Consider the following 27958-nt stretch of genomic DNA (forward strand, 5'->3'; position numbering starts at 1 on the left):
CAAGTATGTGAAACACGAGTTTGTGATCGAAGTTCTCCGTGGGACACCGGCGTTTCACCAATCAAAAGCTTCATTACAAACTTCCACGTCACGTGACTACAGGTGTTTGCTGGCTTGCAACACTCAGGTGAGACACTATTGTTTTTGTTTTCACCTTCCATTGAAATAACCACCTATCGTAAGATCTACACTTGCATGTAGTTTTGTATTGAGTCTAGATATGGAAACTGTTTCGCAGTCACGTGTTTTAAATTTAGACAACTTTGTGTCTGTGAAAGTTTGTGACCGAGTCGGGATGGCGGTAAGGTTTTCAGGTCATGGCGTCAGTGGTTTCCTGTTCATCGTTATTGTTTCTGGGTGATTTGAGATTGATTTAGCTCATTAGTTTCTGCATGAAGAACTTCTCCGACGTATTCGCGCGGTCGTTGGTGCTGTGACATGTGTGTCATTGGTGTTTGACGCCTATGTCTATGTAGATAGCCATGCGGAAGTGATACAGAATCCTCGGAGGAATGTTTGTGTAACCCATCAAAGGTCTGTCACCAGTTTTCGTGGTACACGAAATCTTTAATAATAAATCCCTTCATGTAATCGTGCTAATCAGTGTGCAGACGTTAATCCAGCAACATTATTTGACTTCTTGTACTACATGTGGTTTCTGAGTTCACACAAAAATTCACTGATCGAATTTATTCTGGAACTCGGGAAACAGAACCTATCGCGAAAATCTATGTTCATGTGATGTTGCAGAAACGAAATGTTTGCCTAATAAACATTTATAAATATCTTAACCTTACCCTTCACTCTTATAAAAAAAATCCATAAATACACAAGATTCCTATGTATGATTTGTTTATGCGGTAAGAGATCTGCCCGTACCCCCAACTCCCATCAAAAACCCAAATTACCATGGTACAACATGTTTTCGAGGTAATAACGCAAAAGACGATCATGTACATTGTTGCGTATCAGTAGATTATCAAAACTGTAATTCCGTAGATGAATATCACCTCACCTTTCATAAATTTATTGTTAGAATGTTCTGTTGTCTGCTGGTTTCCAGTGCAACGTAATTTTGTGTCTTGTCCGCAAACATGAGCGCTAGGAGTGACGTACCATCTTTTCGGGTTACTCGTTATTGCAAAGGGTCGCGTCCTTGAATGGAAGTGCATGTAATGCATTCTCCATCGAAATCAACAAATACAAAGTGTCATCTTAATTAAAAGCCAAGCAAACTGGTATTTTTTTCTTGATTATTTGAATGTTTCTGTGTGAAAATTGATAAATGTAAACATATTTACGAGTAAGTTATTCAATCATTTGCACATTCATTTTTCCTGTGTGCATGGCACGCCATGGCAGGGACAGTCAAATGTGTCATGTCTGTGCAGTATTGTAACATCACAGTAGTATTCTAAATGAACCCAGAGGTCACAAGCCTGGTACGAATTCTGCAGCATGAAAAAAAAAATATGCAAGAGATGAACAATTTGGTGTTCAGTGGTTTTTTTTATTACGTTGGCAACATTCCATTCAACATGTTCAAGTCACGTGATATTTGTTTTTCTTTTCACTCAAGCAGATGATGGTCAAGTTGCGAGTGTTGTATGAAAAGTTATGATCACATTTATGAAGGTTCTGAAAGTGCATTACATTCTAGGGTAGAATTTTAGAACTTTGACAGAAACTTATGCCACAACTTCCGTGAAAACAAACATTTTGTGTTCCGATTGCGACGGAAGCATCTGCACATGAAACAGTGTTTACAGGTGGCGTTGTCATCTCTCTGGAAGCAAGAAATTACAGGGAAAAGAAATACCCCGAAAACATGGTACAAACAGACATGCACTGCGTACCTTACCATAAATATACATACATACCCTTTTTCTCAAATTTTTCATCATTTTTTATTATATCAACTATAATGCATGTTACAACTAACAACTTTTTTAAAGTGACTGTGTAGTCATATGTTCCTGTTTCTTGTCTGTTTAAATCATGTACATATGAATCCTCATTTTGATTTTTTGCGGAAACAAATAAGTTAATATTTGTATATTATGTAGTTTTGGAATTACAAGTGTTATTTATGTGATATGACCTCACATGTAAATGAGCATGATGATCACAGACATGAATGGGTTGATGATTCATCCTGTTCATACTCGTTGAATGAATAATTAATGAAGTTCTGCACGAAAAGATCATATGACAATTAATGGCAATTAAAAAAAGATGGTATCTGAACCTTTCCTAGGGTTCAGATTTCACTGCTGAAGCAGTCTTCAGGTGAACATGTGTTGAATTTGGAAAGACAAGCAGTTGATCTTGTTACAGGGGTGGAAATAACCCATTGTCTGATGTCCCAGTTTAGTGCTTTTTTATCTGTCGGGCAAGCTAATTTGTATGTCATGCTGTACCAGTGTCCAGTGGACTTTCCATTGTTAATTATGTTGTTTATTTAAATAATCAACAAGTAAATTGTCTAGTATAGTGGAGAAATTATCAGGGCAAGTGATTTTACAAGTGCCACTGTTCCGGGGTACATTAGCAGTTCAAGAATCATTTCCATCCCTGATTGTTGATAGCTTAAACCACAATTAGTTGTTCTCACAATCCTCAAACCAGATTCACATTTCTTTCTGCCAAGTCCTTTCTTATAAGCATAAGTCCTAAGTGGAGCAAGTCCAGGTTTTTCTCAGGCTCTGAATCTCCCATCTCCCTTGGGCACTTTCAGCTTGTTAATGGAGCTGTTAGTTTTCATCCGACTTATACACTTTCAGATGCTAAGCTTTAGTCTAAAGCATCAACTTACACTGTCAGGTACAATTGTATGCATTTGGCCTTATCAGAAATAGATTTTGGCTGCACATCAGAAGTATTGGTGCATGTATTGGACCATATACTACAGGGTGCAAATTCCTCTGTCCTGTATGCATAATAATTGACAACAGATGCAACAGAATAGATTAGCACGTCCACAGGGATGCAGAAAAGGGGAAAGTACAAATACTTTTTTGTTGATCAAGTAACCAAAAGTTATCACAGAGTCTGCTACTAGCTGGGTTATGATATTATTTTCTGTTTAATTAAGGGGCTCAAAATACTGGTTCGATGCCCGGGACAAGTCAGTTTTCATTTTGGGCAATCAAATAATGGTATATAACTTGTCCGTGGGAGACTAGATAATTTCCACTTATGGTTTCAAACTGCAAATAAACTTGGATTTCATTTCATATCTGTTCATAATGTAGCTATTAAATATGGCAATAATAGTAATTTGGAGCTATTGTTCTTTGAAATTTATCACTCTTCGATAAATAGTCCAGTAAACATTAACATCAAACATTATGTCTTAAAATCAAGACAGGTGGAAAATTAGTCAAAACAAATTACTTTCTTGAAGGCACTTGAAAGTGCTGGATATTTTAACTTCAAAGTCTGGTATATACCGGATAACAGACACAATAGAAACAACTGGTGACAAAAGAAAGAATAATTGTTGTAAGAGGCAACTAAAGAGATTGGGCTGACCAGAGATGCCAACCCTCCTAACTTTATCAGAATCATCCAGAAAAATGCATGTCGATTCCAACAAAGCTAAATTCATTCTGATTTATTTCAAAATATGACAAGGATATAATCTTACTTACTGGGCAGCTAGGATCATCATTGCCTATAAGTAATAATGAAAATTCTCAAATTGTTTACTCCAGAAAGTAATCTGGAAGTTGAGGAGTCTGTCTGATAAATTCCATGCACTTGCTCACAGTCACAAACACTGCTACAGAGGACTGCAAACCAGTTTCAGTAGTATGAGGATCACAATGTGTAATGACATTGAAAAGTTTCTTTCCTTGAGTCCAACAATTTAAAGGGATCCCTAATTTGTTGGAAAAATTCCAATTTTTTTCTAGCTTAAGGAGCTCAGATTCCTAATGGCACCAATTTGGGCTTTGCATCTCTGCGTGGTCAGACTCAATGACTTCGTTGACACATGTCATTGTGTCCCATTTGCTTAGATTAATGCTCATGCTTTTGATCTCTGGATTGTCTGGTTCAGACTGGATTATTTGCAGGCAGATGCTATATGGCTGGAATATTGATGAGTTGTATTACTGAAAATCAGCTAGAATAGTTCTTTAAGACAAGAAGCTGAAGTGAGACCGAACTGGAGAAATATTGTTGTTCAGACTTTCTTTGAAGAATTAGTATTGTTTTAGAAATGCTCTACTGCATACCATGAACAAATGTACTGGACATGATTAGTGTTTATTTGACAATGTTTACTGATGAGAGTGTGTAAAAGATGATGTGCTCCAGGATGCAGTGAAGTGCAAGAACTGTTAATGAATAATAGCAGTACGTGATTCAAATGAATATCCTGCTGTGATCTGATAGCATCCATAGTAAGCATCTGATAAATTTACAAATCAAAAGTCAGATTCAGCAACTGCTGTGTCTAGATAAGGATATGAGCAGAATGAACTTGGCCAAGTCTGGTCATTTCCGCTGACGTTATATAATTCATGGCCGGAAACTGAGTCAAGTGGAAGCAAAGTTTGACATGTGTAGGGAGTATTGTAGGACATGATTCAAGCCAGTTGACCGAACTGAGAAAAGTAGGTATAAAAATTACTCTCAAGAAGTCTACATGTTATGGCACTCCCTTGGAAGTGGATTTGAGAGAGATTTTGTCTGGACTTTGTCCGACTACATAATTACTGGTGATAGACTTCATATAATGATTGAATTTATAGCAGAGTCTGCTTTTTGATGTCTGGTTGTGATAATCATGTGTACACACACTATTGTCACGGAAGTTTTAGACTCGACATTCTAAGTGAGTCAGTGACCAGTTGTTATGACAAGGTCTGTCCTCAGAATAATAATAATGAAGTGTCTATTTATATATTGCCAAACCCAACACCAGAGATGCTTATAACACTAACAGTGAATACCACAGCACATTAGTACCTCAGATCACTGAAGCTGAAGGTGGAAGGTAATAGTCACATGACTTATCCCACCATGTACCCTTTATCGGCTGGGTGAACAGAGGCAATTCAGAATCACTTGCCTAAGGGTGAGACCACATGTATCACATGTCCTCCGTTGTGGGGCACAACCGAAGTCCTAGAAACTCTCAAGAGTCAAGCTGTCAAACATGGTCTCCCATCCAAGGACTTTCCGTGTCTTCTGTTGCTTAATCTCAGCTGTAACCTGAGCTCTATGCACAGGACCAAACAGCACCATCTTTGTACCCTATGCATGCAACAATACAGTAATGTTCAGATTTGATTGAATTTTTTCCTTTTTGTCTTTTTTGATGAAATAATTGGTTGATAATTTGATTTTGACATTTATTTCCCAATTATATTTATAAATTTTGGGAAGAGTTGGTAGAAAACATGTAAAATGTTTCTTGGTATGTGGATATCTATGATCTTTATGTGGTATATAGTACTATACACACAGATTTGTACCGATATCAGCATATCAGCATATTTTAAAAAGGTGGAAATGATATACATATGTTTTGTATTTTGTTTCATGGGCATTTGCTTTGATCTGAAGATTATTATAGATCATGTTGATAGAAGGTAGTATTGTACCTTTTATGTTGGGTCAAACAGTGCGAACAAATAAATCCCAGACTAGAATCATCCTGATCACTTGCATTGATCCTAATAATGTGATCTTGATGAAATCTTCAGCCTGTGGCATGTATCTGTTCAAAGGATTGAGACTGTTGATCCATGCCCCTAGTGGAATGATGGACATGCAGATAACATGTATATGTACAGGCAGATAGACTAACAACTAAGTCTCTAAAATGAACATATTTTACTGAGAAAGAAAAAGCTCATACTGTCATAGTGCAAAAAAACCCATAAAATATAATGAAAAGGAGCTGTGGAAAGCTAGACTTGCTACATTTTCAAAATTCCAGACTTGTGTGGGCTTTCTTGGATATATTTTGCTTCATGGTCTGTGCGACAGGCTAACAGGCAGATTGTGGATGTGGTGGCAATTGGACAGCACATGCCACATACATTGTCCTTGTGTATGGCAACGGAGGTATGATTCTAATGGGATAGATTTATTTTACAGATAGTTGTCGGGACTGTGTCATTAGTCTGAAGGTTAAGGTTATTCATGGCCAAGGCAAATATGTGTACAAAGTATGAACTTGAATTAAAATTGACCTAAATTTTAGGAGCTCTCTTCACACTTAGATTGTCGCAAGCTGATGTTAATGTGTGGCACTTCTTCAGCGCGAAGAGAAAGAGAACTTCAACAGTCTTTAAAAGAGTTAATGCTTTAGCCAAGCAAAGATGCTTCCCTTTTTCAGTCATACGCATTTCTATCATGTTTTACGATGATTTAGACATCTGATCATGTATAATATTGTACATAGTCATTGTTAAAATTACTCTGACATGTACCGTGATTGAGCTGGGTTGTATTCAGCTGTTAGCTGTATTCCACCAATATCATTGAAGGTAGTGCCTGAAGTAAGTTTAACACAATGCACTATTGTGGGTAATGTGCTTTGTTTATTGTTCCAGTTGCATTCAGCAATATTCCAGCTGTATGGTGGCAAATGTTAGAGTCTGGGCCGGACATTGTAGTGATCAACATCATGAGCATTGATTTATGCAGTTGGGATACGATATCATGTGTCAAGCGGGCCAGCGAGCCTGACTACTCTATCCGGTTAGTCAACTCTTCAGGGGTTAAAAAATCTCTTCGCTCGATCCCCAGGACAAGTCAGTTTTCATTTTGGGCCATCAAGTAATGGTATCTTACGGGAAATATACTTTGATTTCGTTTCATATATGCGAAAAATGCAGTCTAAGTAAACTTGTCCTCAATACTTTTCGTTACACTCCACTACTGAGTCTAACAAAACCTTATGAGAAGTCGTGTCAGATAACCTTTGAGATTGACCAATCAGAACACCGCTTACCAAATCGCGAAAATGGGCATTCGCACATACCTTTTGAACTTGTTATCTCCAAAAAGTTCGTACCCGAAGTATTCAGAATGCTATTTAGCCTTCCGGATTATGAACACAGTGTATGTGCAACCACGACAGCGGTGAGTAAACAGTCGCTCAAAGTAGTGTTTTGGGCAATATTCAAGGATGTCATTGTGCGGAAATATTAGCTAATGGTAACCATGTCAACAGAAACCCCAAATTGTATATACTGCAGGTAAAATAACTGTGTTATGTATGGATTTTTGTTTGTGGAGGGATCTGTGTCAGTGACGTGAATATTTTGAAAGTCCCTCCGATCCCTAAATAGTAGCCGTTGTCTGATTGGTTAAATATATTTAACCATCTCACGTTTGATTGGACGGTCATTGGTCGCTCATAGGCTACCTTATGCGACCTTCTACTAGGTTTTGTTAGACTCAGTGGTACTGACTCAGTAACGAAATACACTGAGACTAAGTTTACTCAGACTGGCTCAAAATGTAGCTATTAAATTTCGCAATGATAATCATTCTTTGCTATTTCTGACTTCTCTGAATAGTTCAGTAAACATCAACATCAAATACCATGTAGATTTGTTCTTTCATAACTACATTATCCTCATGACATCCTAAAATTCAGGACCCGTGAAGGTCCCGGGGTAGAATAGGCCTTCAGCAACCCATGCTTGCCATAAAAGGCGACTGTGCTTATCGTAAGAGGCGACTAACGGGATCGGGTGGTCAGGCTCGCTGACTTGGTTGACGCATGTCATCGGTTCCCAATTGCGCAGATCAATGCTCATGTTGTTGATCACTGGATTGTCTGGTACAGACTCGATTATTTACAGACCGCCGCCATATAGCTGTAATATTGCTGAGTGCGGTGTAAAACTAAACTCACTCAACCCCCCTAAAATTCAGGGGAAGGTTAAGTGCCCTGTGGCAAGTGGACTTTAACAAAAAAATTGAACCCCTGCTCTTAAAACAAGCATGGGTTGCTGAAGATCAATTCTAACCTGAATCTTCATGGATCTGGTGATAAGGACTGCTGATTGTCTTGCTTGACAACGTCAGAATCTATGTCAAAACATTGCCTGTACAGAATAAACAAGTTGTACATCCATAAAATGTCTTCATTGAACCATTCTTCATCTACTCAACTTCTAGAATGCCAATCAAAGAAATGCTGTGCCATTCAGGCAGCAGGTTTATTCTTCATGCTTAAAAAAACATGGATTTCCTGTAACCACGTTAACAGTTAAATGCACATCAATACAGAGTTACTTGGCCTCATTAATCCATTTGTTTAAGACATGCTCTTTTTGCTGTCACCTGCTGTTGACCAGAAACTTAGCTTGTAAGAGTTATTGCTTTTTCAAGTGAAATACAGCCACTTGATCGACATGAAGTTTAACATGATAAAGAAACTGCCATGGAAATGGTTTATTGCAGACACTTGTAAATATTGACATGTGTCGTACCACCCTAAATGTCACTCCACTGTCTTCATGGATAAAGCTGTGCTTGTTGTATTCTGGGCATTTAGTGTTGGGTACTACTAGGGGTTATATTTCACTGTATGATATTGATGTCAGCATGGTAAAGTTTTTTGCCTTCAAGAAGCAGGTGTAGTTTTCAGCTCGCCCAGCCGCTCAAATGTTGAAATGCCTGAAAGTATCTGTGGATCGATGTTTGTTACTTTAAGAGACGTCATGTCTGTTAAAGGCATCAAAATGCAATTTTACTATGTCATCCATGTGGCCATCTTTAATCTAAAAACATACAAATTAAATATACCGAACAGCTAAAATATGTAAGTTCAACAAAAATTGAAATATTATGAAAGTAAGCATTCATTTATGTCTTCTATTTAAAAGTTATTTATTACATTATTAAGAAATCATTGTCTTTGTTAGCAATGAATGAAATCTTTCAGAGGAATGAAACTTGTAAGATGGGTGATACCTTATGAAGTATAGGTGTGTTTGGACAGAAATCAAATGCTTGCACATGAGATTGGATAGAATGCAGCCATTACACAGATAGGGGCTGGACAAAAACATGTCACATCAGTACAAGATGCAGCAACTCTCAGTAATCCACAGCAGGGTTACCTTGGTAAAATCTTAGATAAGCCAATCTGATCGTCCTTTAGAGGCTACTCATATCAGGAAATTCTAAAGAAGTGCATGCATGACTATGGATTCACACCTGCACAGAATCTCACTCAGAGAAACAAATATAGGTTTGTACTAATGTTGCATATATGCTAGCTATCGACTCAAAAAGGAAAGCATTCAGATCAAAGATTGGTATTGCTTCAGAGATAACAGCAATGTTTGTGAGACCTTTCCTGGAGAATCTTTACTGCTTCAGGTCTACATTAGATCTGGGTAAGGTTATAAACATTTACCCTCATCTCCTTTGAGCCCCCAACAGCATCAGCAGCTTTACTGAGTGAGATGCAGGAGTTTTTTGGTTTTTTTTAAAAAAAGCCACTTGCCAGAGGGCAAGTGACTCGAAGAAAATAACTTGTCCTGACTAATTTTCCACTTGCCCTGATTGTTATGACATAATCATGATGATGTAATTATGAAAGAATAAATCAACACAGTACTTGATGTTAATGTTTAGTGGACTATTTACTGAAAAATGATAAATAGCAAAGAAATATAACTCTACTTTATTATTATTATAGTGACATTTGATAGCTACATCAGGAGCAGATATGAAATGAAATCCAAGTTTATTTGTAGTTTGAAACCAAAAGTGGATATTATCTAGTAGCCCACAGACAAGTAAGATACCATTATTTGATTGACCAAAATGAAAACTGGCTTGTCATGGGCATTGGGCGATGTTATTTTTTAACCCCTGCAGACGACTATGTTTCTGACTGCCTCATCCACTCTGCTGTTGTCTAAATGTTACACAACAGCTAGTTCAAGGCGTTAAATTAATGGTGTTCTGCTGTATTAGTAGAACCATGGTATTTTGCCATCGGTTCAGTATGCTGTAACACAGTTTAAAAATTTCAAATCGTACTGTCATTTATTAACCTATTTCAACCTTTTCAAAAATGTTTAGAAATGAAATAATTTTGTGTTCTTTCTAGATGACCATTTTCCCCCAGAAGAAAGTTGTCATTTACCGAACCAAACTGAAGGCCTTGTACCGTACCATTGTAAAAGCATACTGTTTCACCCCTACATATAATGGTCATGTAAAGACCCATCAGGGTATCTGGTTGGACCTTTGCAAAGACATCAAACATGTCAAAAGAAATGTCTTGCACATTTGCAAACAATCATAACTGACCAAATTGTCCCTCAAACTGTCATTAAGTATATAACGTAACAGGAGATGCTGTCTTGTTAAGTATTACGTAATTATGGACTTTATCATTTATGACAGGAAAGGTACTTGTTATGTAGAGAATGGCAATTTGGCATGAGTGGCCTGATACGGCTTGTGAGAGCCAAGTCAACACTAGCACCAATACCGATGCTATTTGCCATGACTATACTCATTGGCATTTGACCTAATGCTTCCCAAACAACTATTATCATTCAGAGAATAAACAGCCAAGTCATGCAGGCAACTACAAATGAACATTTATTGTCAACACTTTCCCCTTTCAGAACATCCTAATATTAGTAATTATTACGGTCATGGCTATCTGGTAACCAAGGTGATTATGCTTGTAATTGCACAGATGTCGCCATGGTGAACAGATGCCTGTACATGATGATTAGTCACGTTTAAAAGCTGTTACCTTTGTGCTGATTATTTCTATTAATATCACAGAACAGTATTTCACATATTTTTATTTCGAAGATTTTAAGAAATCAAAAACAGTGTCAGTCCATCTGCAGATGACAGTTAATATGCTTCAACAGCATTTAACAATATTTTTCTTGGATAATGTGTTGCATTGATGTGGGATGAAAATTCATAGTTGATTACAGTCCATTTGATTTCATCTGAGACTGATGAATTTCTCACTCACTCAAAATCTTAAAAACACGACAAAATCAAATTTTGCATAGTCACATGAAACTGACGGACCAACTCTGATGATTTGTCTACTGATGACAGAATTGGATTTAGTACTTCAGAATGTGTTGTTTATCCCTGAGTATGTAGTTGAACTGATTAGTTTCATATGGGTCCCCATGCTATGTTTCAAAGGAACACCTATGATTTGTTTCTTGTCATGAAAGTTTCAGGATTTACTGTATTGCACATTTGTGTTTATGCTAAAAATGGTGTCGTGAACTTTTGACAATATTTGTCAGAGGCAAGGTTGTGTCATTCTCACTTACCTTTCGATTATTTTTATACCACATTGTTGCAGAGACTTAATGTGCTTACACAAGGCTATTTATAGGCAGTAGGTCTTGATCATACAAAATGTCAGGCAAGCTGAGACAGAAGCTGGATGTTTAGACAGTGTATTCTGTTTCAGACAGGATTGAAAGGAACGGAGGAGAGACAGCATGCCAGCTGCCATTATGGAAAATTCAGAAGGGCAAGGTATTTACTTCTTCAGTTTTGGTTGTTTGTGATTTCAAAAATAGTTTGGTAATTTTTTTTTGACACTCTTTTTTGATGTAATGGGATAATCTTGTGAATGAAGCATATGTTTCACTATGCCTATTTTGTCCCAGATAGGAAAATATATGAATCCAGTCTTGGTTTTGCCTGCCTTTGTCATGCTGCCCTGACTTGAAGAATTATTTATATTGCTATTTCTTGGTTTGTTTAGAACACCTGCTCATCCTTGACATCTTCAGGGTATACATTCCGATAAATCTCCACTATACCCTGGTTGCATCTAGTTTTATTATCTCCCTTTGCTGACTCCGCATTCCCACAGTAGCCAGTTAGCTAAGCTGCTGTTACAACTGAGCTAGCCACTGTCAACAGATAGCGATCGTAGCTGTGAAGGTGTATTTGCAGTGCAACTTAGATTTGGGGGAAATCATACTCTAGAATCAACTCTAGAACTCGGACAACATCTTTGCAAGAACTCCTACCTCCTTCAGAGTTCCTCACCATTATTTGTTGTGCCAAGTTTAATTGGCTAGATAATTTAAAAAGTGAAAGTGACTTGCGATTGATGTGCTGAATTTCCCAGCATAGACACCTGATTGGATAAATAGCCAGCCAAGGGAGGTACTAAAATTATCTGACCAAGTCTTAGATGCCCCTGGGGATAGTGGAGATTATCGGAATGTATACCCTGGACATATCGAGGATGGTCTTTACTTGGCACTAAGTTATTCAGAAATTGAAAATTCAAAATTCAATCCACAGAAACAAAAGATAATTGGTTAGTGAACTACATTCCTGTCTCTGCATACTGGTATACCTTATAAACACAGCATAGTGTGAAAGTAATTTAAGTGAACACAATAAATACGTCTGCTCTTGTTAAGAATTGATTTGTCTCCACCAGATTTATGTGAAAGTTGTTTGTGTTGATGTTCAGATGCCATACGGGAACTCTGTGATTCAATGGATGTCCTCCTTGACAAGGGGGCAAAGGCAGATGACCTTGACTTCCTCAAAGACATTCTTCTGGACCCTGCTGTTCTTGGAATGGTTCAGGTATTTTTCAGATTCCTATATTTGGATGACTAGAAAATAATTGATATAACTTTATGCCAATCAGTCCTCAGTCAGCTCAAAGCATCTGATTGTTTTCATGAATATTTATGTTACTCTGTGTTATTTGTATATGAGATAAAATCTCATGCTTCTTTTTGTTTTAGGCAAAGGAAAATATAGAGCGCAAGTCACGAGAGCCAAAGACCTTGCAAGCATGTGACATATCAAAGGAGGTGCAGTTTGTGCTGGATAACAACCGGGACAAGGACAGTAGAGAGGCTGCAGCCCTGGAGAACATCATACAGAACCCTCACTTCAGAGTGAGTCTTGTTGCTTCTCGGGAATACATGACGTCCACTAAAGCTTGCCATCTCTCTCTCTCTTATCCCTCATAATGACCCCAGAAAAGAGATACCTAATGCCCCTAAACTTGTTTCTGTCATAACCCCCCAAAATCTTTCTTTGCTTTGGACAAAAATGTGGATTTGCCTACAATTTGTTCTTTATTATGAGTAATTGTTTTGCATATCAATATTTGAGAGGAACACTTTTCAGCTCTTTACAGTTGTATGTCTTCATACCCTGATGTAATGGAATTAATACATGTTTTCTTTACTGGGTACCTCCCAGCTTAATAACTCTACAGGCTGCTTCTATCATACTTTTGATCAATGGATTGTCTGATCCATATGGGTGGAGTATTGCTCTATGGTGTTAAACATTAGACATGTGATTTTTTGATCTAGTGACCCCTGTTATCCTCAACATTGAGGTTATGAAAAGACTCCCCTTGTATTTCATTTGTACATTTTAACATTGAGGGGAAGAACAGCCTGTCTCAAGCAATGATGTCAACCTCCATAAGGACCGTTCGCTTAAACTGTCAGTGTCGGTGCTCCCTTTGTATTTCTTTGGCTCGTTTGATCAGTGATTTGATGACCTGTTTGTCTCAGGCGTTGATGCAGGCCCACGATGAGGTGGCAGATAAGCAGTATGGGGACGATGTCTTTGACACAATGCAGCTCGATGCCCCTCCACCACCGGTCTTTAATGCCATCACAGAGCAGATTAGATTTGTCACCATCAGGAAATCAGTAACTGAACCGCTGGTAAGAACACAAAGCTGTCACCTTGTTTCATGCTGATATTACAACAGGATATTTGATGTTAATGCATATATGCAGCTGTCCGGCTGTGTTACTTGTAGGGTGTTTGCTGATTGGGTAGTTAGACTTGCTGACTTGGTTGATGCATGTCAATGAACGTGAATGAATGTATTGATACGCACTGTATTGTCTGGCCCAGACTCGATTAATTACAGGCCATCATGTAGCTGGAATATTGGTGAAGGTGGTGCTACATGACAAACAAATGGGATGGTAAAATGTGTCCATTAGCAACATACTCGTGTTTTGTTTGACGTGCGTGAAAAATTCATTCTAAGTTACCTATATTGTATTTTGAACTCATGAGCAGTAGAATATAACGATTAAAAATTATTGTTTTGATAAGCATGATTTTATATTGTCCATCTGACTAAGGGTATGGTAAGTGGCCCGTCTTACAGTTATACGTTGTACAGTTCTGTACACCCTTTCAAAACACAGTGTAACTAATAGTGTTTGTTTTCCAGGGTATTACGGTTAAGCTGGATGAGATGAATGACCTGGTCATTGCAAGGATCCTGTCTGACAGTGTCATTGACCGGCAAGGTAAGAAAAGAAAATGTCCATTTCCAGTTGCCCGATCGGGCCCACCCTTTCCTAACCCACCCCTACATCATGCTGCTAAGTAATCTCCTCTAACCATACTAAGGTGCACAGAATTGAATGTTTCTCTTTCTACCAGGATATGTTTAAAGGTTCTAATCAGCTATATATAGAGTAAATGAATGTTATGTGTAAGTAAAGCTAGTGGTGAGCATGGCAAGCTGTTAATCTGGGTTTGTGTTCTTGCAGGCTTGTTGAGAGTTGGTGATATTATTCGTGAAGTGAATGGCTATCCAGTGGCCACCCCAGAGCATTTGATGGACATCATTATGGAATCAGATGGCAATATCATGCTCAAGATTGTGCCATCGTACAATGACTATACCAACCCAGAACCGGTGAGTGATGTACCATCGTACAATGACTATACCAACCCAGAACCGGTGAGTGATGTACCATCCTACAATGACTATACCAGTCCAGAACTGGTGAGTGATGTACCATCCTACAATGACTATACCAGCCCAGAACTGGTGAGTGATGTAGCCGAGACTCCCAGGCACTAGTTGAATATTCTGTGATGTCCTTGAGGTTTAGTATTTGATGGTATATTGTACATATAAGTCTTTAGTTCTGGGCGGAGTTATGTCCCTTATGTGTAGACTCTGCTGATCCATGATTGAAGTCCAAGGATCGCGAGGATATAGATCCTGGATTTTCAGTTCCTCGCTTGTGATTCTTGATTTTACCATGTTCGTAACATATAATCATATGCAGTTCTGTTCAAAGCAGGACACAACCATATCTCACTTGTGATAACCTGTCCATCATTGAAGTTTAAGAGCAAGACACAGACTCCAGGTTTCCAATTGTAAATATTGTTTCAGAAATACATGAAAGCTCACTTCACTTATGACCCGCTGAAGGATCGGTTGATTCCGTGTAAGGATGCTGGCCTTCCCTTCCAAGATGGAGATATACTGGAGATCATCAATGAAGAAGACCCCAACTGGTGGCAGGTGAGGGGTGGAACCATGAATTAACCATTGTCAACTCTCCGTTCAAGAATGTAAACACTACACAACCATGTATGATCAGTTTAAGATCTTGGTAATGGGAAGAGTTTGAGCGATACAATACCAGACAAGAGATGTTGGGCGTATTCCTGAATAATGGTAATCTGAAATTTTCTAATCATTTTATATACCAATTATCATGATAGTCAGAGTTATTCCTATTGGCCTTAGTTTGAAATTGGCATTGCTATTTTGAATGTATCTGTGTACTACCACACAGGGTGTGTAGGGGTAGCCCTGTGGTTAAAGTGTTCTCCTGTCATGCCAAAGACCTAGGTTCAGTTCCCCTCATGGGTACAGTGTCATTCTAAGTAACTTAGTCTCAGTACTATTTGTTACACTCCACTACTGAGGTTAACAAAACCTAGTATGAAGTCGCGTCTGGTAACCGTTGAGCGACCTATGACAGTCCAATCAAACACGAGAACCCTGAATGAATTTAACCAATCAGACAACGGCTGCTGTTTTGAGTTTGGCGGGACTTTAAAAATTCACTAGTGACTAACACTGATCCCTCAATAAACGAAAATCTGCATAAAAGGCCTCCTGTTAGGTTTTATTAGAGTCAATAGTGGAGTGTAGCGAAAAGTACTGAGACTAAGTTTACTTAGACTGGGTACAATGTGTGAAGCCCATTTCTGGGGTCCTTGGCTGTGATATGCTGAATATTGCTAAAAGTAGACCTTAAATTGCTTGCACAATGTCACACAGCTGTTAGGCGGATGCAAATAAGTAGGGAGATTTGTCCAGGTTAACAGAGGGATGCAGCGTGAAAGTTCCATTCCAGGCCCGCATTGCTGATGTTAATGGTCCTACTGGATTAGTCCCATCCCAGTCATTGGAAGAAAAAAGGAAAGCGTTTGTCCAGCCAGACTTTGACTATTCAAAAGGAAGTTTATGTAAGTTATTACATAAGTTTTGTAACAACCATTATCTGAACATTACCTTTGTTTGGAAAAAATGTGTGAAAGGTCTAAAGGTGCAAACAGTGAGAAACACTTTTAGATTTTTGGTGTTTTATGATAAAAGCTGTATGTTGAAATCACTTCCATAGAAGTATTGTGACAGTTTAAGAAGGACTTGCAATCAATCCCAGTGGTTAAGACATTCAAGCATCATACAGAAGACCTGAGTTTGATTCCCGACAAGGGTACAGTGTGTGAAGCCCATTCCTGGTGTTGCCCGCTATGGTATTGCTGGAATATAGCTTAAAGTGATAGTGAAGCCCATTTCTTGTGTTGCCCTCTGTGATAAATTTTTAACTTACCTTACCATAGGTCTTATGCATATCACCTCAAGCTTCGCTAGAAGAGATCAGACAGTCATTGATTCGCCATTCCCTAGATGGCTACCTCATGTAATCTACGAATGTAGTCACGGAAGTGACGTGATCTCCCCACTCGCGCAAGCGCGAACAATTCAAAAATCACTTTTACTTCTAGCGTTCGTCTGTTCGGACGTTTTTTTTGGTTCGCTTAGTTTACCTACCCTACTCACTGAATATTCCAAGGATCCCCATCACATGTACCTTTGTATGTGTGTATGTATTTGGTTGTGTGTGTGTATGTGCTTAAGGCCTGGGTTCGATTACCCACATGGGTACGATGTGTGAAGCCCTTTTCTGATGTCACACACCATGATATTGCAGCAATATTGTTAAAAGTGACCTAAAGTTATACTCAGTGTATTATGATCTGTGTGTTGGCAGTATGTGGTCTGACAAGGAAGAAGAAAAAGAAGTACAAGTACAGCAGCAAGGCCAGTAAAGGTACCGTGCAACATAAAACACAGTTGTCTCTGATCATACCTGACATGAATGTTTACCAAAAATATTACATTGAGAAAGTTCTTTCCTTCCTTTTCAACCAAGCTACATCTTGAAGTGAATTCTTCTTACCTGATGGTTGAGGATTTCACTGGATTGGAACTTATGTAGTATCATTAATATATGACATTTACATGGTGTCTGTATATTTCAGAGTTTGACAAGTGTGACCTGATGATCTATGAGGAAGTTGTGCGGATGGCACCATTCAAACGTCGAATCCTTGTCCTGGTGGGTGCACATGGGGTGGGTCGTCGTTCACTCAAAGAACGCCTCATCAGAGATGATTCGAAGCGATTTGGTGCCGTCATGCCACGTAAGTTCACACATACACACAGAACAGTGACCAATTCAGTACTCCGTGAAATTTGTCATCGTTATTGTCACACAAAACCTGTAAATCAAGAGATTTGTTTTCAGCTAAGAAGGAGAATGTCTGTGAATTTGTCTGTGTCAGTTTGTTTGTTGATACTGTTAATTGCCAGGTCAATATTTGTATCTTTGTGCCCAGTTGAAGTTCTTACCTAACCTGTGAAAATCTGTTGAAATTGGTCTTCAGTAACCCATAATTGTTGCAAGATGATGGTAAGGCTGGCTTTCTTGGATGACACATGTCCCAATTGCAGATATTGATGCTCATGCTGTTGATCACTGGATTGTCTGGTCCAGACTTTATTATTTAGTCACAAGGTAGCTGGAATATGGGGGAGTGCAGCTTTAAACAAGCAAAACGACTCTTCAGTCACTGGCTTTTGTGTTCAGAATGTATCAATTACTACTTGGAAAGAAGGACAATTCAAAATGGCTGAATTCTGTTGTGTTATTTCCTGCTCTTTTGTAAATATTCACAACTGAATGTATTATTTATGTAATAAGTCAGAACAGGTGAAAGGAGCAATTCCTGGTGTTGTCATCCAAGTGAAGTGTCCTAAACTGACGAATGAGCAACATTAACTCTTTACTGAATGTTGGTCCTGTATGTTTAATATGAGATTGTCAATGTAGCAACCTGACAGTATTAAAATCAATATTTACTGAATTCTTAAATCACAAGACTATAATAAGTTTCCTGTCAGGGATTTTCCTATTTTTTTTTCAATTTTTATCTCTTCTTCCCCTAAAGTGATGTCTTTTGCTATTTACAGGTTTTTGTGATTTATCATTTTCTTGGGTTCTATGGAAACAATTTGTCTGAGAATGAAGGGATGGGATTCATTTCCGCAGCATAACTCAAAAACTTCTGAATATCTTTCAGCAAAACTTGGCAGATATGTGTGGCAGACCCTAAAATGGTGCCTTTTGCTATTTACAGGTTTTGGTGATTGATCATTTTCTGGGTTTTTTCCATGGGAACATTTCAGACTTAGTCTCAAATTGGAGGGATGGGCTTCGTTTCCAGAGCATAACTCAAGAACCATTTGATATCTTTCAACAGATCTTGGCAGATATATGAGATAGATCTTGAAGTGGTGCCTTTTGCTGTTTACAGATATATATATATATTTTTCATATATATTTTTCATGATTTCCATGGAAATAATTCAAACTTAGTCTACAAAATACATTAAGTAACTGTCTGATGATTTGTCCTTTCGAATATATGGGGGCCGGGTGGATATGTCATCTTCTGATGACTCTTGTTTAAACTGTATTCAGTTGTTGACTTAATCACTCAAATGTCATGCCAACCCTCTATCAGTCTTGCATTGTTATTGACAGACACATCTCGGGCTCCAAGGGAAGGTGAAGAAAATGGAAAAGGATATTACTTCATCGATAGAGAGACAATGGATGCAGATATTGATGATGCCAAGTATATTGAATATGGAGAATTCAATGGCAACCTTTATGGCACAAAGATAGAGTCAATCTATGATGTGATCCGCAGTGGAAAAATGTGTGTGCTCGATGTCAACCCAACAGTAAGTATCCAAAGCTTGTCTGATCACAGACCTGTGAAGATCTGGATTAAAATTAATCTTCAGTAACCCATGCTTGTCGTATGAGGCGACTAATAGGATCGGGTGGTCAGGTTCTCTTTCTTGGTTTACATGTTATCGTAGCCCAATTGTGTAGATCGATGCTCTTGCTGTTGATCACTGATGTCTTTTCCTGACTTGATTATTGACAGACTGCTGCTGTTTAGCTTGAATATTGCCGAGTTTGGTGTAAAATGAAATTCACTCTCTCTGGTCATACACATGACTGTCATACCAGCTCTCTCTCTGGCCTTCACCCTGACTTCACATTTTGGTTTAGAACAAACTTGTTAATTTGACTAAATATGATATGCATATGCCAGGAGGCGGTGGGGTAGCCTAGTGGTTAAAGCATTTGCTCGTCATGCCGAAGACCCGGGTTCGATTCCCCACATGGGTACAATGTGTGAGGCCCATTTTGTGGTGTCCCCTGCCATGATGTCGCTGGAATGTTGCTAAAAGCGGCGTAAAACCACTCACTCACTATGCATATGCCAAAGAGTCATCATCTGGCACTGAGGTCATTAGATAATTTGGAAATATGCTAATAAAACAACAACTTTGTTTCATGTAGGTTAAATATCATCTTCCAAATAAACATGCAAACATCCAAACTGTGCATAAACTTTCCTGTACAAGTTTTGAAGCATATCCATAATGTTGAGGAGATGAGTTTGAGGATTTGCCTTGAAATATCAATTTTTTAATTTCTTAATAAATGTTTATTGAACTTGATATTATGTAGTTTTCTGTTAGTAGATGAATCAAATTTTATGCTTACATGGATCCAAATCCCAAATATGACATATGTTGCATTTGACCACTTTCTAAATAGCATTGTGTAATCAGGCTTACATGGTTGCTGTGGAAAAAGTTGGAAGATCATTAATGCAGCAAAAGTTTAATGTGGAGTAAGTTTTTAAACATGTTTGTCTTATGTTCACATGTTGTTGGATTAAACCTTGTTGCATGTTTGTGCTGATGTTCAGAGTTGTCTTTGTGAATTTCATTTATGCAACAGCTATAATATCTGAATTGTTTCAGTCTCTCAAAGTCCTGAAGTCACCAGAGTTCACATCCTACATCGTGTTCATTGCTGCGCCCAGCGTAGAGGCCCTTAAGGTCATGTATGAAGATGGCAGGAAGCTCTTGAGGGCCAACAAGGTAAACAAAAGTCCCTCCCTAATCCCCTGATGTTCCTTTCCTTGTCACTTTCCCAGTTCTCGCCTCTTGCACTTCTTACTTGTCCCTTCCTCTGGCCCTCCTAGATCCTTACCTTTCCCACCCTAAACCTGTAACCTTCCCTCCCTTCCTCTGACCATGCCTGAGCCCATCCCTGTAACCTACACCATCCCTTCCTCTGTCTCTCCTGAGACCTTCCATATCACTTCCTCCATCAATTAAACTTCTTGTCCCTTCCTCTGACCGTTCCTAAGCCCTTCCCTAAGCCTTTCCCTGACCTCCTCCCTGACCTCTCTCCTTCGCCTCTCCCTGTTGCCTACACTATCCGTTCCTACTGACCTACCTAGACCCTCCTTATCTCTTCCTCTGACCCTCTCTCCACCTTCCTGCCCCATCCTATGGACCTCCCCAGAACCCCAAGTCCTGTCATTCTGAAGCTGTTTTGTAGGTCAGAGGAGGAGAATTAATATATAATATATATATAATATATAAAATTACCCTATAACATTTACCAGTGCTGGTTTGTTCAGTATGTAAGCTTGAGTTTGCATGACTAACTCAATTTTGTGTGTTGCAGGACAAAAGAGGAGTCAACATGGTGGAACTGAGATCGGTAAGAATTATTTATTGCTCAATTTACAAAGGTCACTGATAGGGATGAATACTGAGGATGAAACAACTTTTCCAATACTTTTTCCAACTTTTGGCCAATATAAGTTATCACATCGTGTCGAGGGAAATACAGGGTTTTATCAGTCCCTAGTAAGGTTGTATTACAACGTTACGAGGGACTGAGAAAACGCTTATTTCCCTCGACACGATGTGATAACACATTTATCTAGCTGAATGTTTTCACTAAATCAAAACAAAACAACACGCATCGAATCGACTTGCTGCCATGTTGACACCAGCTGATCGTTTCACCTCAATGCACCGCATGTTACTAAAGGCTTGTCAATGCACGCTTTTCTCGCTTCGCATCGTCACCGAGGCGTAGCGGGGTGATATGACTTTCGTAGCGGGAGTACCCGACATTTATAATCCCACTCGCGGATCGTGATGGATGTACATGGTATTTTATCAGAGTCACGTGGACCAATCAAAACTCGACATTCTTACATGAGGCTAGATAAAGTTTATGGCAGCGTACAATTGCGATATTGATAGTCTTATTCCACCTATTGCTATACAATTGCAATTGTTTTTTTGTTTCCATGAATTGTTTCATTTGAAGTCATTTTCAAAATCAATGCACAGTTTATATGAACTATAAACATGTTGAAGTAGCTTCATTCTATTTTAATAACTTACAAGAAACTTGAAAAGATGAGGTAAACCATGAAAACATACACTCAGTGAAGCTGTAAGTCTGCAACCAATTGATCTGGTACTTCATGCATTTTGCGCTACGCATTTATCAATGGAAGTCAATTGAAAAACTATCCATAGTCATGCAATTTTTTGTTTTTACCATTGATCAATTGCTGTCGGACACTCCATCGATAGAAGAAGCATCATTACAGCCCCAGACACTACTTTGGCTAGACTGCTGTGATAAAAGCTGAATGTTACTGCTTACAGAACATAACACACCCTCTGATTCCTTGTTCTATATTTCAGGAGGAAGATTTCATCCGTACGGTGCAAGAAAGTGCTCAGATCGAGCAGGTATACAAGGCCTATTTTGATGAGACCATTGTCAACGACAGCTTTGAAGAAACATATCGATCCATACGGAAATTGTTAGGGGACATGGAGGTCCTTCAACAGTGGGTTCCTGTCAACTGGGTCTACTGAAGTACCATCAGAATAACATGTGTCTGGTGCACTGAGATAACATCACCAGAAAACAGGGATTGTCTGGAACAGGCTGAGGCAGTGCTTGGAGTGTATCGCATGATAGCTCAAGATGTGTTTCAGCTTTGCTGGGGATGTACCGAGTCAACCCAATGTGGGTAGCTCATTCCAATCACTTGCCTTGTTTGCTATCATGAATAGTGCTGTTGCAAGACCATCACAATGACGAGCAATGTTTATCATGACGTTGTCACTTCACCATCACCAAAACCTCACCCTGTAATGAGAATTATGGCATTACTTGACATCAAGTCTTGGAACAGGAATGCAGTATCATTCATTGTCACAAAGAAAAACAGTAGGGTTATATTCAGAATATTTGCGTAGGAGTTTCTCAGGCAGTATATGACTGGTCTTATGTATGCAGTTTGTATGCAGATATAGTAACATCACTAAACATTTTTATAGCTTAAAGCTGACTTTCACTACCATTGCTTATGGGGATGAACGATGAATCAGGTTACAGGGCTGATTTTTTCTTTGGCAGTATCCTTTTTGGTTTCATCTTGAATTCTATTGTGGTGCTGAATTAGGTTTACAAGAGGATTGTGTTAGGTGTTGGTGCTCATTGCAAGTACCAGATGTGCTTTGTTGATCTGGTAGTGTTGAAACAAATTATGAAATAGTAACTCAAGGCTGCAGAATATGCATGTAACCATGGTAACACAAATTAAGTGAGAAGCATTATCGAGAAGTCACAAAATCATCTTGCTGATGATTGTTGGAATAGTCTAGTAAGGATAAGAAAGACATCATATTGTTATTCACACGAAAACTACAAAAGACAGTTGAATATGGCCAGTGTTACAGGAGAATGGCTGTTGAAATAGAATCGAGATTCAGGGGCATTATGTATACCATTGTTTTGGTGACCACTTGATCACCCAGGTGAAATTGTGTGCATATCGTCTAACAAATCTGTTATTTTCTCTTGCATGAAATAATAACAGTCACAAGTTCCCTGTCAGATATCTTTTTTGTATGGAATTATTAATAGATTTCCTTCTCCATTGCTGAAATACACATGTCTTGAAACACACCTTGATTAAAATAGAGCTATTTAATAACAGTTAGCAACAAATAAACCCTCCCTTAATACACCAGAAAAAGTATGAGATGCCAGTAAGATGAGACTTACCGATGACTACAGTTTCTGTGTTTGGTTACATCCTGGTCTGTTGTGGGGATTGTAGATCAGAGGTGTTGAAAAAAATCTCTGAAATAAGCCTAGTCATGTTATGCAACTCCTAAGGGTATATGTAATATCTTAATCATATATCATTCTGGCACCTTGACAATCTGCGTTAGAATCCGTGCTTGTAAGAGGAGGCTAACAAGATCAGGTTGTCATGCTCGCTTACTTGGTTGCCACATGTCATATCCAAATTATGTAGATCGATGCTTATGCTGTTGATCACAGGATCGCCTGGTCCAGACTTGATTATTTACAGGCCACCACCATATAGCTGAAATATTACTGAGTGTGGCATAAAACTAAATTCATTCACTCACTGTTACTGAGATTTTAAGCATTCTTGAGTACGTTGTCAGCATGGCCTTTGTTGTTGCTAAGCAGTGTCACCAAATGTCAAAGGTTACAAGAACAGGAAACACCAATCCACAGTATACAATGTATATTGGCAAGATTACAGAATACTGGACTCCTTCTGCCATCTTTGAAAGCAAGCAAGTTTACGTTTGGTTAGGGTTTGGTTTAGGGTTAGGGTTTGGTTTAGGGCTAGGGTAAAATTTAAGGTTTGTTTTAGGATTAGGGTGACATGACACAAGGTATCCAGTTTTCTGTAACCTCCATATCACTTGAAGCTGGGTTAACATATTGACTCTTGAGTCAATTCATACGTCAGCTAGCATGTTTGAAATTCAACATATTTCAGTTCACATGTGATATGTTTCAAATGCTCATGCTTTGTTAAGACAATTGAGTCAAGACATAAACAACTGGAATACAAATATGCTGAAATTGCTTTGCAATGGTGGTTTGAAACAGATTCTGTGACAATGGTTTCCTGAATCAGAAAAACTGAAGTTATATTCATGTTGTTATCGTTGATCTTCTTGCCATTATTTGTATCAACACTTCATGTTGTAGACACTGTGGTATATTAAATTTTATGTAAAACAGGTGTTTGAAAAAGACTTTCTTTTTCACAGATATTGTTAGGTATTGAAAGTGCTTGTGTTGTGGCCTTCTAAGCTAAGTCGTACCCTGCATTGTTAGGAGTGAGACACTTGTACTTACATGCAGCAACACACATTATTCAACCTGTTTGTTTGTATCAACTTTTGACACGATGCTCTCATTCACTTGTAATAAGGATTAACATACAAACCTGCATACTATGTTATATCATAAAGATGAAAGGTTTAATGAAAACTAATTGTTTTTTGTTTTTTTTCAATTGCCTATTCGTCATATATATGGATATTATTTGGATTCCACATTGAAACTTCAGATGTTAATATTTGCACATTTCATATCTGTAGCAAATAGCTGAAAGACATGTATAGTCCTTAATGCATTCAAGAGTTATGTCCCTTCCTCTATAAGACATATACTGGATGATCACCAGTGCTCCTTGATGCTTAAAATGAGTAGTCAAATATATTTTTTATGTGTTTGTTCAGTTTTCTGTCACTATCATTTTAATAGGTTTGATAAGAATGAATGGTATGGTAGAATTAATTAGGAATGTGTGTAGCTGCATTTGAGAAGTATCTGTTTTATATATGTGGGCCTACTTAAACAGGCATGAAGAATAACGTTTGAATGCAGATGTAATAAAAAAGTATGAAATATTATTAGTACTAACTGGTAACTGTGTATCATTTTGAAAATGCCTGTCCATGAAACGGGGAGTGAAAACAAAGAACTTTTTTAAATTTTAATTCATTATTCTGTTATACAAGAAGCAATAGCCATGCCTAATTGGATAATTATGTGTACTTGTTCCATATTATCAAATCCTGAACTGTTCTTTGTAGCAGAATTGTGTAATCAGCAATATATCCTGTGGGATCCCTGTACATTTGTTGTTGTTATTGATGTACAGATAAATCATTGTCATACTGTATAGCCACTGTTGCCATGTTGATCATTCCAGATTCTGTGTAATACACATAGGCACATTAGAAGCCGGTCTAATTCATTCCTTTGGGCTTTAGTATGACAGGTGAAGCAAAGTGTAAACTTTGTGAGGCTTTGTGTCAGGTATGACAATATTCTTTTGTTAATGTGCAGTTGTGATCAATATGGTAGGATTTTTTAAAAAAAAATTAATTTCCCCCTCTGTTACTGGTTGAAGCACAGGAACTGAATGTATAGACAGAATCAGAGATCACAACTGTAGATGATGTCTGATGGCATAAGCGTATTCCACTCTCTCCCCACCCCCTAGCCCAGCCAGTTTTTATATTCCGGCTGCTTTGTGATTTGTTTTACATAGTATTAGTGTGCTCAATAGAATACATGTATATTTCTTTTCTACCATTTATTGTTAAATATCATATTTGGAACAAAAGTTGGTGCATTATGAGAATGTTGTGTTATAATTATCATACTTACCATATATGGTGATAATGGTTTTGAAGTTTCACTGCTGTAAAGCTGATGAATGATCGCCAAGCTCTGAAAATTAAATCCTACCTACAACAGTCAGTTGGTTTTACTTTCTCGCTGCCTTTGAACAAGATGGGTGAGTGAGTGTGAGTATAGGCAGCCTCTGTGTATATAGTATAACATGTCGATAGTGCCTTGCACCTTGGGATCAAATAGCCTGACAAGATTACCAACACAGCACTGTCCAACATGTGTAGGCATATAAAACTGAATGCCCTCTGAGTGTGATTTTTATATGCATGAAAACATTTTTTTCTGACAATATTATTTTTGAATTCGAAAAAAAAATGATTAGAATTATATGCTTTGAGTTTTCATATCAACTTACTAATTAATGGAGGTTTTCTTTTTCAGTTTGTGAGGACGTCATCATTACAATGCTTGTTAGGCAGCAACTAGAATTAGTTAATTAGTTCATTGGTAGAATATACCTTAGAATCAAAATGTAAATTATTTGTGATCACTTCTAAAGCATTCCTCATGTATTTGTATATACACTGATAATTAATGATGACATGATGAACCATTGTGAACTTTGTGACCTTTGCACTCTGACCTATGCACCAAATAACACAGTGTGCTGTCACATTATTTTTATGGAGAGTATATTTTGAAAATGAAATGTGATATATTGAAATTTATCTGAGAAAGTTGTGTAAATTATGCATTCTGTAACTCCCTCCAGATTGTCAGTGCCTGATTATTGTTTTCTGAAACCAGATGGCAAAATATTCTGTCATGTTTAACTGTACATCAGGATTATTTGTTGACGTTTTGTTAAGAACTGTTAAAATGTTTTCTAATGTAAGATAGATGGTTATACTGGTAAAAGGTATTTGATAGTAGGACTGTTTATTGGCACATAAATCGTATAGCAATATATAGCAATTAAGGTACCCGTATTGCGACATTTGGGTTCTTAAGTCTTTGACAGTGGGTGACAGTAATTGTTCTTGTCAGTCCTACGTTCTGCATCATAAATCGCTAAACACATATGTTATGGGTCTGATAACTGCTGTGTCAAAATAAGGTTGCATTGTCACGGATTCTATTTTCATTTTGTCACTGAATATTGAAGGAAAACATTTGTTGTGAATTAAAATCAGTGTAGATATTAATTTCAACCATAAAGATAATCACAGAAACTTAAGATATGTTCTTTTTCCAATACACTGGTTCTCATAAAAAAATACTGAAATATGTATTTTTGAAAAGCATATGACAATATACCGGTCCTATTCAATAGACTGTTTAGAATTGTTTTCAGTTTCATTTTTCTACATTTTTCTTTCTTTCTTTGCTCCATTTGGGATTGAATCAGTTTTGTAGAGTTAATTAGAGACTTTTCTAGTTTATTTCTGTAATCATATTTGGGAGGCGATTTTTAGAAATTGTATAGCACAGTATTTAGTATAGATGTCTTCCTGTAGCATAAAATTAACTTGGGTTTTGAATGGTGAAATAAATCTAAATCTGTATCTGTTGACACCTAAGTAACATCACATCTTGTGTTATAAACTTTGGAATGTTGCCTAATTTGTCAAGTAATCTGGGATGACACTGAATAATTGTTTATTGAATAATTGTTTATATTGTGCATCATAATGACCATACTGGTATAATCACATCATAGCTTTAGTTTGGTAATGATATAAAGGATTGCAAATAATTTATAAATTGCAGTTCTTTTCATTTAGCAGTTGATGAAAGTGACCATTTTGCTGTGATCTGGAAAGATGTCAAAACATGCATTGAAATTATGTGTACATTTCTGATTAGTTGCAATTTTGAGTAATAAGGAAAACTTGTAGATGCCTTGGTATTAAACAATATGCACTCCTCACTAATTGTGGTTGTTTGTGATTGGAGGAATTGATCAGGCAGTACCAGGAAAGTGAAAACGCCCTTCCTCCTGAGGAATTTTGTTGACACTTCTGTTGTGAAACAAGGTAACACCAAATTTGATCATACTGTAACATAAAGTAAGATAATATACTAGACAAAATAAGTTAGCAATATTCATATTTTTTATGACTGATATTTCATGAGTGTGTCAATGAATAAAAAGATCATTTGAAAATTTACATATATCCTTA

At 37.8% G+C, this 27958-nt stretch overlaps 1 protein-coding gene across 2 annotated transcripts; it reads left to right on the plus strand.

The window, feature by feature from the left end:
- The first annotated feature begins 75 nt into the window (after positions 1-75).
- LOC137297816 (protein PALS2-like) lies at positions 76-27705 on the plus strand. Of its 2 annotated transcripts, XM_067829770.1 has the most exons (16): positions 76-127; positions 11453-11520; positions 12479-12597; positions 12762-12917; positions 13551-13706; positions 14231-14309; positions 14556-14704; positions 15194-15325; positions 16170-16281; positions 17091-17150; positions 17362-17523; positions 18927-19129; positions 20231-20350; positions 20946-20981; positions 21989-22166; positions 22202-22217. In XM_067829770.1, exons 2-15 carry the CDS (start codon positions 11484-11486, stop codon positions 22163-22165), a joined length of 1698 nt encoding a protein of 565 aa, XP_067685871.1. In that variant the 5' UTR covers positions 76-127; positions 11453-11483; the 3' UTR covers position 22166; positions 22202-22217. The 2 variants fall into 2 exon arrangements, with proteins under 2 accessions (XP_067685871.1, XP_067685870.1); XM_067829769.1 differs by having other exon boundaries at positions 21989-27705.
- The last annotated feature ends 253 nt before the right edge of the window (positions 27706-27958 follow it).

The sequence above is a fragment of the Haliotis asinina genome, chromosome 10 (assembly GCF_037392515.1).
Source record: "Haliotis asinina isolate JCU_RB_2024 chromosome 10, JCU_Hal_asi_v2, whole genome shotgun sequence".
Lineage (NCBI taxonomy): Eukaryota > Metazoa > Mollusca > Gastropoda > Lepetellida > Haliotidae > Haliotis > Haliotis asinina.